Source organism: Anguilla anguilla, chromosome 8, assembly GCF_013347855.1.
Source record: "Anguilla anguilla isolate fAngAng1 chromosome 8, fAngAng1.pri, whole genome shotgun sequence".
NCBI classification, from domain to species: Eukaryota; Metazoa; Chordata; class Actinopteri; order Anguilliformes; family Anguillidae; genus Anguilla; species Anguilla anguilla.
The window spans coordinates 55,070,729-55,084,036 of NC_049208.1; the positions used below are offsets into that span (position 1 = coordinate 55,070,729).

Here is a 13,308-nt window from a genome sequence, read left to right on the forward strand (position 1 = left end):
CTGGCTTCACTATATTGGAGTTTCATGAGTTTCATCCGTTTGGGAAAGAAAAGGTCAATCCATGTTGATTATTGATTAAATTTTTTTTTTCCTCATTCTGTAAATTGGAGCAGTCAAAAGGCCAGCCTTGGTTTAGTCTCTCTCTCTTTGTGTCTCTTTTCTGGTTTTGTATTTTGTTCTTGCATTTCATGGCTGTGGTAAATCATGTTAATTAAAATGACTGAATTTTGGGAGAGGTGCAGTCCTGCCTCTCCCCCTGTGACCCTGACACAGCTCCACTGTCAAATGCCTCTGAATAAAAGACAAAATGGCTCCTCATATCGCCTCTGTCTTCACTCTCAACCATGTCTCCCACAAGCCTCAAAACCGACCATGTTCACACTGAACTACATTACCCAAGAGCCTCAAATGACCTAGTTCACACTGGACTACATTACCCAAAAGCCTCAAATGACCTAGTTCACACTGGACTACATTACCCAAAAGCCTGATAACTGACTAAATTCACACTGAAACACTGTTCCACTTTAATCTTTATTAAAAATAATCTCCCAGTGCCAATTAGAAAGTTCCATTAACACTAAGTGAAGCGTTGCTAGTTAGTCTAGCAGATTAGTCTGTAAATCCCGAGCTTTCACAGCAGGTAAACGTGTGTATTCAAACATTTACAACAGGCGCACAGAACATAAACTCAAACTTCCTTTGGATGGTCCGGCAGCATCTTTAGTGGTTTTACACACAAGCGGGGACCAGAAGGGATGTCCTGTTACCCCTTTTAATTCTGATCACCCCCCCCCCCCCCCAAAAAAAAAGAATTCCTCCCACACACCGAAAAGCAAATAAACAAAAGCAGAAGAAGATTCTAAATCATTTTGGATAAAATGCCATTTCTTTAGCATTTCTCTAGACTTTGTTCCAGCCTTGTCAATCATTCTGCATACGCTTAGCAAGCTTGGCACCGATTAACATATCTTACCTTTAGCACAACACAAAGCCCCTGTTTCTCTATGCATTAATATCCCTCAGCCATGCTAATCTACACACGCTACCTCCGCAGGGTTAGCCTCCCTGTGCGTGTAGCGTCACAGTGCTGCAGTTTAAGCAGGGGGTGGAGCTGAATCTGTTTGGGTGGGTGTGGTTGGGCTGGGATTGGAGCTGAAGGTGTTTGGGTGGGTGTGGTTAAGGTGGGATTGGAGCTGAAGCTGTTTGGGCGGGGTGTGGGGGTGGAGCTGAAGGTGTTTGGATGGGGTGGGGTTGGGTTTGAAGCTGGTTGGGTGGGGTGGGATTGGAGCTGAAGGTGTTTGGGTGGGGTGTGGTTGGGATGGGATTGGAGCTGAAGGTGTTTGGGTGGGTATAGCTGGGGTGGGTGTGGTTGGGGTGGGATTGGAGCTGAAGCTGTTTGGATGGGGTGGGATTGGAGCTGAAGGTGTTTGGGTGGGGTGTGGTTGGGATGGGATTGGAGTTGAAGCTGTTTGGATGGGGTGGGATTGGAGCTGAAGGTGTTTGGGTGGGGTGTGGTTGGGATGGGATTGGAGCTGAAGGTGTTTGGGTGGGTATAGCTGGGGTGCGTGTGGTTTGGGTGGGATTGGAGCTGAAGCTGTTTGGATGGGGTGGGATTGGAGCTGAAGGTGTTTGGGTGGGGTGTGGTTGGGATGGGATTGGAGCTGGAGGTGTTTGGGTGGGGTGTGGTTGGGGTGGGATTGGAGCTGGTTGGGTGGGGTGTGGTTGGGATGGGATTGCAGCTGAAGGTGTTTGGGTGGGTATAGCTGGGGTGCGTGTGGTTTGGGTGGGATTGGAGCTGAAGGTGTTTGGGTGGGGTGTGTTTGGGATGGGATTGGAGCTGAAGTTGGGTGGGTGTGGTTAGGGTGGGATTTTAGCTGAAGTTGGGTGCGTGTGGTTGGGATGGGATTGGAGCTGGTTGGGTGGGGTGTGGTTGGGATGGGATTGCAGCTGAAGGTGTTTGGGTGGGTGTGGTTAAGGTGGGATTGGAGCTGAAGCTGTTTGGGTGGGGTGGGATTGGAGCTGAAGGTGTTTGGGTGGGTGTGGTTGGGGTGGGATTGGAGCTGGAGGTGTTTGGGTGGGTATAGCTGGGGTGGGTGTGGTTGGGGTGGGATTGGAGCTGGAGGTGTTTGGGTGGGTATAGCTGGGGTGGGTGTGGTTGGGGTGGGATTGGAGCTGGAGGTGTTTGGGTGGGTATAGCTGGGGTGGGTGTGGTTGGGGTGGGATTGGAGCTGGAGGTGTTTGGGTGGGTATAGCTGGGGTGGGTGTGGCCTGCAGCGCTAGTGGGAGGGGCCTACAGCGGGGTGGAGCAGCCGGCTCCTCTCCTCGTTGGCGGGAAACCGTGAGCTCCTCAGCCGCCCGAAGCGCAGCCAGACCCCGCCCTCCTCCGTCTCCGCGGGCGACCGTCGGACCGGGCGGTAAACCTTATAGCGCCTGTGGAGGGGGGCAGGAGAGGGTCACCCGAATGCTCAGCTTCAACCTGAGGCTGAGAAACGGTCCGGTGTAATGGGGGGGGGGTTTAGGGTGCTGTATGGGGAGTGGGCGGGGTTAGGGGTGATGTATGGGGAGTGGGCAGGGTTAGGGGTGATGTATGGGGAGTGGGCAGGGTTAGGGGTGCTGTATGGGGAGTGGGCAGGGTTAGGGGTGCTGTATGGGGAGTGGGCGGGGTTAGGGGTGCTGTATGGGGAGTGGGTGGGGTTAGGGGTGCTGTATGGGGAGTGGGCAGGGTTAGGGGTGCTGTATGGGGAGTGGGCAGGGTTAGGGGTGCTGTATGGGGAGTGGGCGGGGTTAGGGGTGCTGTATGGGGAGTGGGTGGGGTTAGGGGTGCTGTATGGGGAGTGGGTGGGGTTAGGGGTGCTGTATGGGGAGTGGGCAGGGTTAGGGGTGCTGTATGGGGAGTGGGCGGGGTTTAGGGTGCTGTATGGGGAGTGGGCGGGGTTAGGGGTGATGTATGGGGAGTGGGCAGGGTTAGGGGTGATGTATGGGGAGTGGGCGGGGTTAGGGGTGCTGTATGGGGAGTGGGCGGGGTTAGGGGTGATGTATGGGGAGTGGGCAGGGTTAGGGGTGATGTATGGGGAGTGGGCGGGGTTAGGGGTGATGTATGGGGAGTGGGCAGGGTTAGGGGTGCTGTATGGGGAGTGGGCAGGGTTAGGGGTGATGTATGGGGAGTGGGCAGGGTTAGGGGTGCTGTATGGGGAGTGGGCGGGGTTAGGGGTGATGTATGGGGAGTGGGCGGGGTTAGGGGTGATGTATGGGGAGTGGGCAGGGTTAGGGGTGCTGTATGGGGGGTGGGCGGGGTTAGGGGTGATGTATGGGGAGTGGGCGGGGTTAGGGGTGCTGTATGGGGAGTGGGCGGGGTTAGGGGTGCTGTATGGGGAGTGGGCAGGGTTAGGGGTGCTGTATGGGGAGTGGGCGGGGTTAGGGGTGCTGTATGGGGAGTGGGCGGGGTTAGGGGTGCTGTATGGGGAGTGGGCGGGGTTAGGGGTGCTGTATGGGGAGTGGGCAGGGTTAGGGGTGATGTATGGGGAGTGGGCAGGGTTAGGGGTGCTGTATGGGGAGTGGGCAGGGTTAGGGGTGATGTATGGGGAGTGGGCGGGGTTAGGGGTGATGTATGGGGAGTGGGCGGGGTTAGGGGTGCTGTATGGGGAGTGGGCAGGGTTAGGGGTGATGTATGGGGAGTGGGCAGGGTTAGGGGTGCTGTATGGGGAGTGGGCGGGGTTAGGGGTGCTGTATGGGGAGTGGGCGGGGTTAGGGGTGATGTATGGGGAGTGGGCGGGGTTAGGGGTGCTGTATGGGGAGTGGGCGGGGTTAGGGGTGATGTATGGGGAGTGGGCAGGGTTAGGGGTGCTGTATGGGGAGTGGGCGGGGTTAGGGGTGATGTATGGGGAGTGGGCGGGGTTAGGGGTGCTGTATGGGGAGTGGGCAGGGTTAGGGGTGATGTATGGGGAGTGGGCAGGGTTAGGGGTGATGTATGGGGAGTGGGCGGGGTTAGGGGTGATGTATGGGGAGTGGGCGGGGTTAGGGGTGATGTATGGGGAGTGGGCGGGGTTAGGGGTGATGTATGGGGAGTGGGCGGGGTTAGGGGTGCTGTATGGGGAGTGGGCGGGGTTAGGGGTGCTGTATGGGGAGTGGGCAGGGTTAGGGGTGCTGTATGAGAGGGGCAGGGACTCACTTGTACACAGTGAAGGCGATGAAGCCAAATATGGCCACCAGGACGGCGCTGGTGCTCAGTACCACCGCCGCAGCCTGTGGAGCTTCAGACACTGCAGAGAGGGAGGAGAGAGAGAGGAGAGAGGGAGAGAGAGGCAGGGTAGGAGAGAAGGAGGGATTATTTCACCAGTTCTTGAGCTCCTGGAATAGAACTCTCCATCCAGATAGGATTATCCATTTGACTACTGAATGTTTCCTCAACCTCTCCGTCCTTGCATCCTTTCCTTTCTTTGTTCCCTGGTTGGAGCTAAGGAGTGAGGAAAGGATGCGAGGAAGTGACTGCAAAGAGCCCTCAGTGCATCTGTAGCACTGATTCAAAATGCACACTGACGTCTGATCATGTGATTCCCCTTCTACTCTGGCCAATGAGGAGGCACCTGCTGGTCATGTGATTCACAATTCTCAAGCCAATGAGAAGGCACCTGCTTGTCATGTGACTCACACTTCTCTGGCCAATGAGGAGCACCTGTCGGTCATGTGACTCACTTCTCCTCTGGCCAATGAGGAGCACCTGCTGGTCATGTGACTCACACTTCTCTGGCCAATGAGGAGCACCTGCCGATCATGTGACTCAGGCTTCTCCTCTGGCCAGTGCGGAGGCACCCGCTGGTCATGTGACTCACCCTTCTCCCCAGGCTCGATGGTGACGTGGGTGGAGGCCAGGGCGAGGCTGGCCACGCCCTCCAGGGTGATGTTGACGCAGTAGGTCCCGGGGCGCAGGAAGGTGCGTTTGAGTGTGACCTCACACGCCGGGGCGGGCGGCACGTCGTCGCAGACGATGTTCTGCACCTGCCTGCAGGGGGCGTCGGAGATGATGGTGCAGGCCGAGGTCGGGGTGCTGGAGACAGAGGGAGAAAGAGTGACACCCAGTCAGCATTAAATATGCTATACTGCATAAGAAAGTGATTGGTTTATTGAGTAATGTTGGTAATAAGAGTCTGGGATGTGAATGGGCTTGGATTCCCATGTCAGGTGTGCACCTGTGCCACTCACCTGCCCAGGCACTTCACCAGGAAGCTCACCGTGGTGTTGGTCACCTTGGCAGCGGACACGCCTGTGATCTTATTGGCTTGCACACTCTGCACGGCCAGCTTTCCCTCTGTAAGGCACACGGGTGAGGTCACTTCCTGTAGGCTGAGGCTGATGACCTTTGAACTTCCTTTTTAGGCTTTGCAGTTACCACTGTCTCACAAAGCAATGCATTTATTTTTATTGCATGTTTTGAGTTATTCAAGGCAATTATTATTGATGAGTACAAAGAATAATGAGGCCCAGGAAGTGAGCACAGAACCAAAACTGGAGGAGATGTGGATAAGTGAGTTTCAGCGATACAGTGTGAGGTTCAGGGGTACAATGTGGGGTTTGGGAGTGCTGTATGGCATTTGGGGGTGCAGTATGGTATTTGAGGTTACAGTGTGGGGTTTGGGGGTGTAGTATGGGGTTTGGGGTGCAGTATGGTATTTGGGGTTACAGTGTGGGGTTTGGGGGTGTAGTATGGGGTTTGGGAGTGCAGTATGGTATTTGGGGTTACAGTGTGGGGTTTGGGGGTGCAGTATGGTATTTGGGGTTACAGTGTGGGGTTTGGGGGATGTGCTGTATGGTATTTGGGGATACAGTGTGGGGTTTGGGGGATGTGCTGTGTGGCATTTGGGGTTACAGTATGGGGTTTTGGGGTGCAGTTTGGTATTTGGGGGTGCAGTGTGGGGTTTGGGGGTGCAGTTGAGTCCTGGGCAGCTCACCCACGATAAGGATCTCCTTCTGGAAGTTGCCATAGAGGTAGCGGTAGCACTCTGTCTCCTGTAGGGGGCGCTGGTGCCACAGGGGCGGGGCAGTGCTCTCGGGATGGGTGGGGTCGGCCCCTGCCGTCGGGGTCCCTCTGAACCCGGGGGTCTTCACCGCGTCTGTGGTGGGGGGCGGTGGTTCTGTCGTGGGGAGCACTGTCGTCATGTCAGCCGTCGTCATGGGAACACCAGCAGTTGTCACAGGAACAGCAGCAGTTGTCCTCGGAAATGTTACCGTGGTAGCTGAAGCCAGGACAGGGAAATCACTTCCAGGTCAGAGGTCGAGGCTACATATGAATGTGTCCAAGAATGTGTTATATTTTAAATTTACACACATGCATAAACTCGGGACCCATGCCAAACTGAAAAATGGACTGAGTTAAAGGAAGACTACACACACAGTGTTCCAAAGTAACGTGAACTTATTAACACCTGAGAGTTCTACTATTTACTCAGTTTAGATGGTCAAGTTTTACACGCACACACACGCACACACACACACACACACACACGCACACGCACGCACACACACACACACACACACGCACACACACACACACACGCACACACTCTTACACACATACACACACACACACGCTCTTACACACACACACTCTTACACACACACACACGCACACACACACACACACTCTTACACACACACTCACACACTCTTACACACACACACACACACACGCGCTCTTACCAGCCCGTGTTGGTCCCACTTTCCCGGTGGCTGTGTGTGTCTCTGGGGGGGCTGTTGGATTGGCTGTTTCGGCAAAAACACGTTAAACATGTTAAACTGGCATCGCATGCAACGAACAGTAGGGGGCGCACAACATGTGGCCTGTGGGGTGGGGGGAGGGGCACAGATCTCATAAACTCAGCTCCTGTGCCAATTCTGTCCCCTCTGCTGCTGAACTACAGGTATGCAAGCGTGCATTGAGACGAATGTAACGTAGAACTGCTGGAACAGTTAACATTACATTACATTACAGGCATTTGGCAGACGCTCTTATCCAGAGTCTTTAACCAAAACCAGTTAAGGGTTAAGAGGCATGTACGCAAAGACGGGGGCTTTATATTCGCGCTTTTGCTTTTAGACACAGGTGCTCACTAATGGAACAGTCAAGTCAGTGTGATTGACAACCTAATGACCTATCATTTCCCAGAGTGTATAGGGTGGTTCCTGTTGTGGCCAATCAAATTTCTCTTTGGGCCAGTGCCATCACATGGAGAATGGAGCCCAGTGTCTGCTGGGTCTGTGGGGTTTGTGGCGCTTTCAGGAGGCTGAGAGAATGTCAATGAGGAATGGGCGGAGCTTACCTGGGGGGCGGAGCAAGGTGAGGCTCGTGGGCGGGGCTTACCTGTGGGTTTGGAGGGGGGGCAGGGCACAGGAAAGGCCGCCTGCACTATCAGCTTGACCGTGACGTTGCCGAGGTCGCTGTAGGCGTGCGTGGCCACGTTGCTATGGGTGACCAGCTGGTTGCCATCGCTGAAGTCCCAGATGTAGTCAACGGCGGCCGCCGTCTTCAGGTAGTTGCTGGGGTCGTGGAGCAGAACGTTGAAGACCAAGTCTGCGCCCCTCACAAAGAAGTTCTCCGACAGGTTCTGAGCCTGTTTCTGAGAGAGGTTCACAGCCAGCGGGATCTTATCTGCAGAAAACAACAGGCCAAAGCATCACAGATTACATTTCATTTGACATCATTCAGTTATACATTACTTCTGACATCTAGCAAGTTGTATGCACTTTGTGACATCACAGTGTCATGAATTCCTTGTAGCATCAACCAGCAGAGTTGGAAGCTCTTTGTAACATCATAGAGTCGTGGATTCTTTGTGACATCATGAACTGCAGCACTCTCTTCCCATGTTAGATGAGAATACAGCTAGGGGGAAGCCATTCAGCAGCGCACCTGTGACGAAGTAGACCCCGTTATCGGAGGCGGTCGGGCTGTACTTCCTGCGATCACGCATGCGGTACACCATCACCTCCATCATGCCCGCCCCCAGCTCCACCTTACTGGTGTTCAGGGTCAGACTGGAGGAGGAGCCACTGTAGGTCTCAAAGTACTGACCTAGGAGAGGCAGAGAGCGAGAGAGAGAGCAGGGCCAGGTTACAGGAAGTGTCTGACACAACAGTGTAAACCTGGGCCATGCTACAGGAAGTGTTCTGAACAACAGTGTAAATTAGGGCCAAGTTACAGGATGAGTCCTACATAACAGTGTAAAGCAGGGCCACGTTATAGGATGTGTCCTACATAACAGTGTGAAGCAAGGCCAAGTTACAGGAAGTGTCCTACATAACAGTGTAAAGCAGGGCCAAGTTACAGGAAGTGTTCTACACAACAATGTGAAGCAAGGCCAAGTTACAGGAAGTGTTCAGGTATCACACACTCACTCACCCATGGTGTGCCACACGTAGACGTAGCTCTTGCGTCTCCAGTCGTTGCTCTGTGGGAAGGGTCTCCCGTCGGGGAACACGTTACAGAGAGATGGGTCCAAACACTTCCCAAATCCATAATCATCCAGCCAGGACGTCCAGCTGTATACTGTGCGCACCTGCCCATTCGCTGAGTGTGTGTGTGTGTGTGTGTGTGTGGGTGTGTATGGGGGGTGGGGGTGAGAGATCATTAAAACATGAAGCTAATGTTTCACAAATAGCTTGTAGCAGGAAGCTGCAATAATAATAATAATAATAATAATAATAATAATAATAGTAAATAGCTAGCGGCAGTAAGTAGCAGTAATAACAGTAGTAGTAATAATAATAATAATAGTAAATAGCTTGCAGCAGGAAGCAGCAATAATAATAATAATAATAATAATAGTAAATAGCTAGCAGCAGTAAGTAGCAGTAATAACAGTAGTAATAATAATAATAATAATAATAATAGTAATAATAGTAAATAGCTTGCAGCAGGAAGCAGCAGTTAGCAGCAGCTAGCAGCAGTTAGCGGTGGTTAGGGGCAGTTAGCGGCAGTTAGCAACAGTAAGCCGCAGTTAGCAGCAGTACGCAGAAGTTAGCAGTAGTTAGCAACAGTTAGCTGCAGTAAGCAGCAGTTAGCCACAGTTAACTGCAGTAAGCAGCAGTTAGCCACAGTTAGCAGCAGTTAGCAACAGCTAGCAGCAGTTAGCAGCAGTAAGCAGAAGTTAGCTGCAGTAAGCAGCAGTTAGCCACAGTTAGCAGTAATAATAATAATAGTAAATAGCTAGCAGCAGTAAGCAGCAGTTAGCTGCAGTAAGCAGAAGTTAGCAGCAGTAAGTAGCAGTTAGCAGTAATAATAATAATAGTAAATAGCTAGCTGCAGTAAGTCGCAGTTAGCAGCACTTAGCTGCAGCAAACAGCAGCTAGCAGCAGTTAGCAGCACTTAGCTGCAGCAAACAGCAGCTAGCAGCAGTTAGCAGCAGTCGTAGTGAACGTGAGCTGAAAGCACCTGAGGCCTCCGTACCGTCGTCGCAGTGCTCGTCGTACACCGCGTCCCCGTTAGCCTCCCCGTTAGCGTCCTCCCGCTGGCACTTGGGGTACTCCAGCGCCGCCGTGAAGGTGATGCAGGACCCCTGGATCGCCGGGCCGTCGCTGCTCAGGTGCACGCTCACGTGTTTACCTGCCAGGGCACCGGTGACATCACTGAGTCCCGCCCCCCAACCCAACAGGCCTCCAACTGCAGTGCGCTCTGCGCTTTCGTCACTGGTTTCGTATTTTTAGATGTAATACGTGTAAATACACACAGAGCACTCACACCTCCTTGAACTCTTTCACAATTTGCCATGTTACACCTGAAATTTTAAATTAATTATGTCTTCTCAGGTATGTCATTTAGATTTGGCTGAAACAGATTTTGGATTCCCATTCCCCCATTTTTCCTCAGATTTTATTTCTTTTTTTACAAATTTGCTCAAGCTCTGCAAAGTTAGACTGAGAGCATCACTAGACAACTATTTTCTGGCCATTCCAGAATACCACACATTCGCATTTTTAAATTTTTCCTATGTAGATCACAGCTCGTAACCTGGGTCATTGTGCTGTTATATGGATATGAGGGGATATATACGGGATATGAATCTTCACCCTTAGATTTCAGGACAAAGAGCTCAGCTTTGGTCTTATGAGACCACAAAATCTTCCTCTGGGGAGGATTCCCAGGTCTGTCACAAGGCTCTGGGCATGGATAAACACTGCCCTTTCTCTGGAGTAGCTGGCTTCTTGGTCATTTCTCAGAGAACCACCCTTCTTGTTCAGCTGCTCTGTTAGGTAAGACTTGGTCCTGTCTGGGGTCTGCCATATTTAGTTGCAATGGACTTATTGGTGCCCCTAGGAAGGTTCAAAGCTTTTCCAACCTTTTTGTAACCTTCTCCAGTTTTTTTGGGTCCTAAAAACTTCATACTGATGTCACAGAAAGATGCTTATATCAGGAGTAATACAAAAATCACATTTAAATGCCATTAATAAGAGGGCTTTTCAACACACTAAAACTGAAAACATTCAATTGGGGTGAAAATCTTCTGAATATATTCCTAACCTTTAATATATTCCTAAAATTTAATGAACATATTCATCGGCACTTTATATTTATAATGACACTCTATATTTATAATATTTCATACTCTTATTCCTGTTGTCAATATTCCCCATCTTTACAGGCTTTGGTACTGCTCTTTCTGCTATATATATTTTTGCTATTCTTGTTATATTTTTGCTTAGTACGTAGTTGTTGCTTGCCATGTCCTATGAATTTCGTTGTTCAGACTGACCCTGTGTTATACTGTGCACTTGATAAATGAAATACTTTTACTTTGAACCTCAAGGCAGGGACAAGGCAGGACAAACTGTTTGTTTAGACGTGTTGAACAGATGGAAGACTCACCTTTTCCTCGCACGAGGAGGTCCTGCGCTCTGAAAGGCGGGTACAGATAGTCATCCCACGGGTTGCTGTCCGGGAACCATCCAGGAATTGGAGGGAACTTCACCGAATGCACGTGAGCGAACATATCTCTGTATGCTGGAGCGAGACGTACACAAGCAACGTTCAGTCGTGCACGCGCCTTAGGTCTTTCTTTCTGGTTTTTATTAGGCTTTTGTTAGTAAATACATTAACTAATAATAGGTAATACACACACACACACACAAATATATATATATATATATAGTTATGTTTAATTTTAATTAAATGAGTCAAATCTAGCAAATGCCGATTTGGGAAAAGCAAAAAACAAACAGAACAGCGAGACTTAAATATTAATGCTATTTACAGATACAATGCTGAGTAACTCGTATAAACCAATTCTTCAACAACAGCAAAAAATCTATATCTTTATTTTGCAACAAAGGCTTGTTGTGATACTGAATGTAGGCGAACACGCACGGCGTAAACACAGACATGGGAACAAACACGTGACCCGTTCTGTCATCACAGAGTTACACAAACCAAGCATAACTGCATGTCAAGAAACAGAAAAAAGAGAAAAGAAAAAATGCCTTTGTAACGACATTCACAAGACGGCCCAAAAATGGTGCGTATGATGCCTGTAATTAGGCTCATGAGACGAACAGTTACACGGTTCAGAGCTGTTCTCTCAGGTCAAATGCAACCCTGTGTAATATCACCCCCGAAGTAAAGATCAAGCTGATTCCAATGCTATTTTCCTGCGTTTCTGTAAAACAGCTAATCAGCTCGATATCAGTTTATCATTCAACAGAAATGGATTTAAAAAATGATGAACCCTTGTTTTTTATTTACTTGTTAGCACCTGAGAAACTCTTAGCCTGAGTTAAATATAGCCAAGATGTTTATTAGCATTTTAAAGCAATACAGAAATAAAATATGCACAAACCTCTGTTATACCACATTTAACTAGCCTACTAAAGTGTTATTAATTTGTCGTTCATCTTTATCTTATTATATTCAGAGACAATTTAGGCAGAAGGATACATATGACGCACAACCAATAGAAATACAAAACAATAACCAAATGTGTACTGGTTTAGTCACTGGTTTTAAAATACATCTCTCAAAAGTGTAATTAATCTTTTGCCAAAATTTTTAAACAATTTGACTCAAACCGAACACACGGGTCAAAGATTTAATTGACTTCTACATTTCCAGAACTCTCCAGAAAAATCCCCCCTCCCCACACATACACACACACTCAAAGTGATTCGATTACAACATGTCAGTTATGAATTCAAAACACATTTAAATACATTTAGCTTACTTTTCAGCCCATCCGCGTGGGAGATTAAAAACGCTAACGCCAGGCATGAAATCGCTTGCCAGTCCCCCATGTTGACGCGCAGAACAGAATCCAAACTAAACCCGCACGAGCTAGTGCCGCACGGACTTCACCTCCCCGTTTCTGGTCTTCCGCGCGCGGGACCTTTCCTCTATCCCTTCCCTGATTTAATAACTGCCCCATCATGTGAGATTTATAACAAGAAGCGGTCAACCTCTCATTATCCGCCGCTGTCCCCTGATTCGAGCTGCTCACGGGGGATGACTCAGTCTCTCAAAACATTTATTTTCTCCTGACAGCGGTTGGGAAATGTCGATGTTTCATTTTCCAAATAAACACGAAAATATCCTGGTGGTATTGGTCGATTTTTCCTTACGAAGGCGACAGTATCACATCAGACTTAACCCAAATATCAAATAGCACGCACTGGACAATACTTTCTCCTCAAATGGGTTCAAAGAGCGGGGGAAAAATCTGCCTTGATTGTAATTGCATTACAAACTCTGAATAGGAATTCATCTGTTATACGACTTGTTTCCGGACAGTAATTTCTTGTTCTTCATTCCCATCCTTATCGACAGAAGTTTTTTTGAGAATAATCTGTGGAACTGCGTCAACATAAGCACATATAGGCCTGTGTTAAATATAACAACCGTTACTTGCAACGAAATGTTCTGTGATATAAACACTGTTCAGGTTACTCAAATATTTACTTAGCAACTGTACTCATCTTATATGTGGACTATTTTAATCAACCCGGGATAAAATAATTCAAAACACAGCGCAGTTTTATTGCATGATTGTCATAGCTTGTAATCAACGTTTCCGTTTACTAGCGCTTATTTAGTAGTATGAATTGTAAAGCACACGGGGTTTTATCCACCAAACAAACATATACCGTTTTTTGTTTCCAGTATAAAACGTAGACTATTCAAGAAATAAAAGCATTTATTTCAGAGCAAGCCATTAAAAATATAAGAAATATTGGTCAAATAAATTAAAGGCTTTAACAGCAGTTCCCATTCTCCCATTTACAGTTAAATATTTTCACGTGAGGAAGAAAGTCTTCACAAACTTTTTTTTT

The 13,308-nt window shown here is 49.2% G+C and overlaps 1 protein-coding gene across 3 annotated transcripts; it reads right to left on the reverse strand.

The window, feature by feature from the left end:
• Positions 1-2,212: 2,212 nt before the first annotated feature.
• On the reverse strand, positions 2,213-12,339 carry gpnmb (glycoprotein (transmembrane) nmb). Of its 3 annotated transcripts, none has more exons than XM_035429058.1 (12): positions 12,207-12,339; positions 10,859-10,993; positions 9,443-9,598; positions 8,396-8,563; positions 7,907-8,068; positions 7,358-7,645; positions 6,697-6,759; positions 5,949-6,239; positions 5,203-5,308; positions 4,833-5,047; positions 4,172-4,262; positions 2,213-2,433 (listed from the first exon to the last, which is right to left on the reverse strand). In XM_035429058.1, exons 1-12 carry the CDS (start codon positions 12,274-12,276, stop codon positions 2,280-2,282), a joined length of 1,899 nt encoding a protein of 632 aa, XP_035284949.1. In that variant the 5' UTR covers positions 12,277-12,339; the 3' UTR covers positions 2,213-2,279. The 3 variants fall into 3 exon arrangements, with proteins under 3 accessions (XP_035284949.1, XP_035284948.1, XP_035284947.1); XM_035429057.1 differs by having other exon boundaries at positions 5,949-6,233; positions 9,428-9,598; XM_035429056.1 differs by having other exon boundaries at positions 9,428-9,598.
• Positions 12,340-13,308: the final 969 nt, after the last annotated feature.

Coding starts and splice junctions, on each gene's coding strand:
- gpnmb (XM_035429056.1), bottom strand. CDS start 12,276: ATGGGGGACTGGCAAGCGATTTCATGCCTGGCGTTAGCGTTTTTAATC. Junction 9,599..10,858: donor CCTCCTCGTGCGAGGAAAAG/GTGAGTCTTCCA, acceptor GTGCCCTGGCAG/GTAAACACGTGAGCGTGCAC. Junction 4,263..4,832: donor CATCGAGCCTGGGGAGAAGG/GTGAGTCACATG, acceptor CCCTCTCTGCAG/TGTCTGAAGCTCCACAGGCT.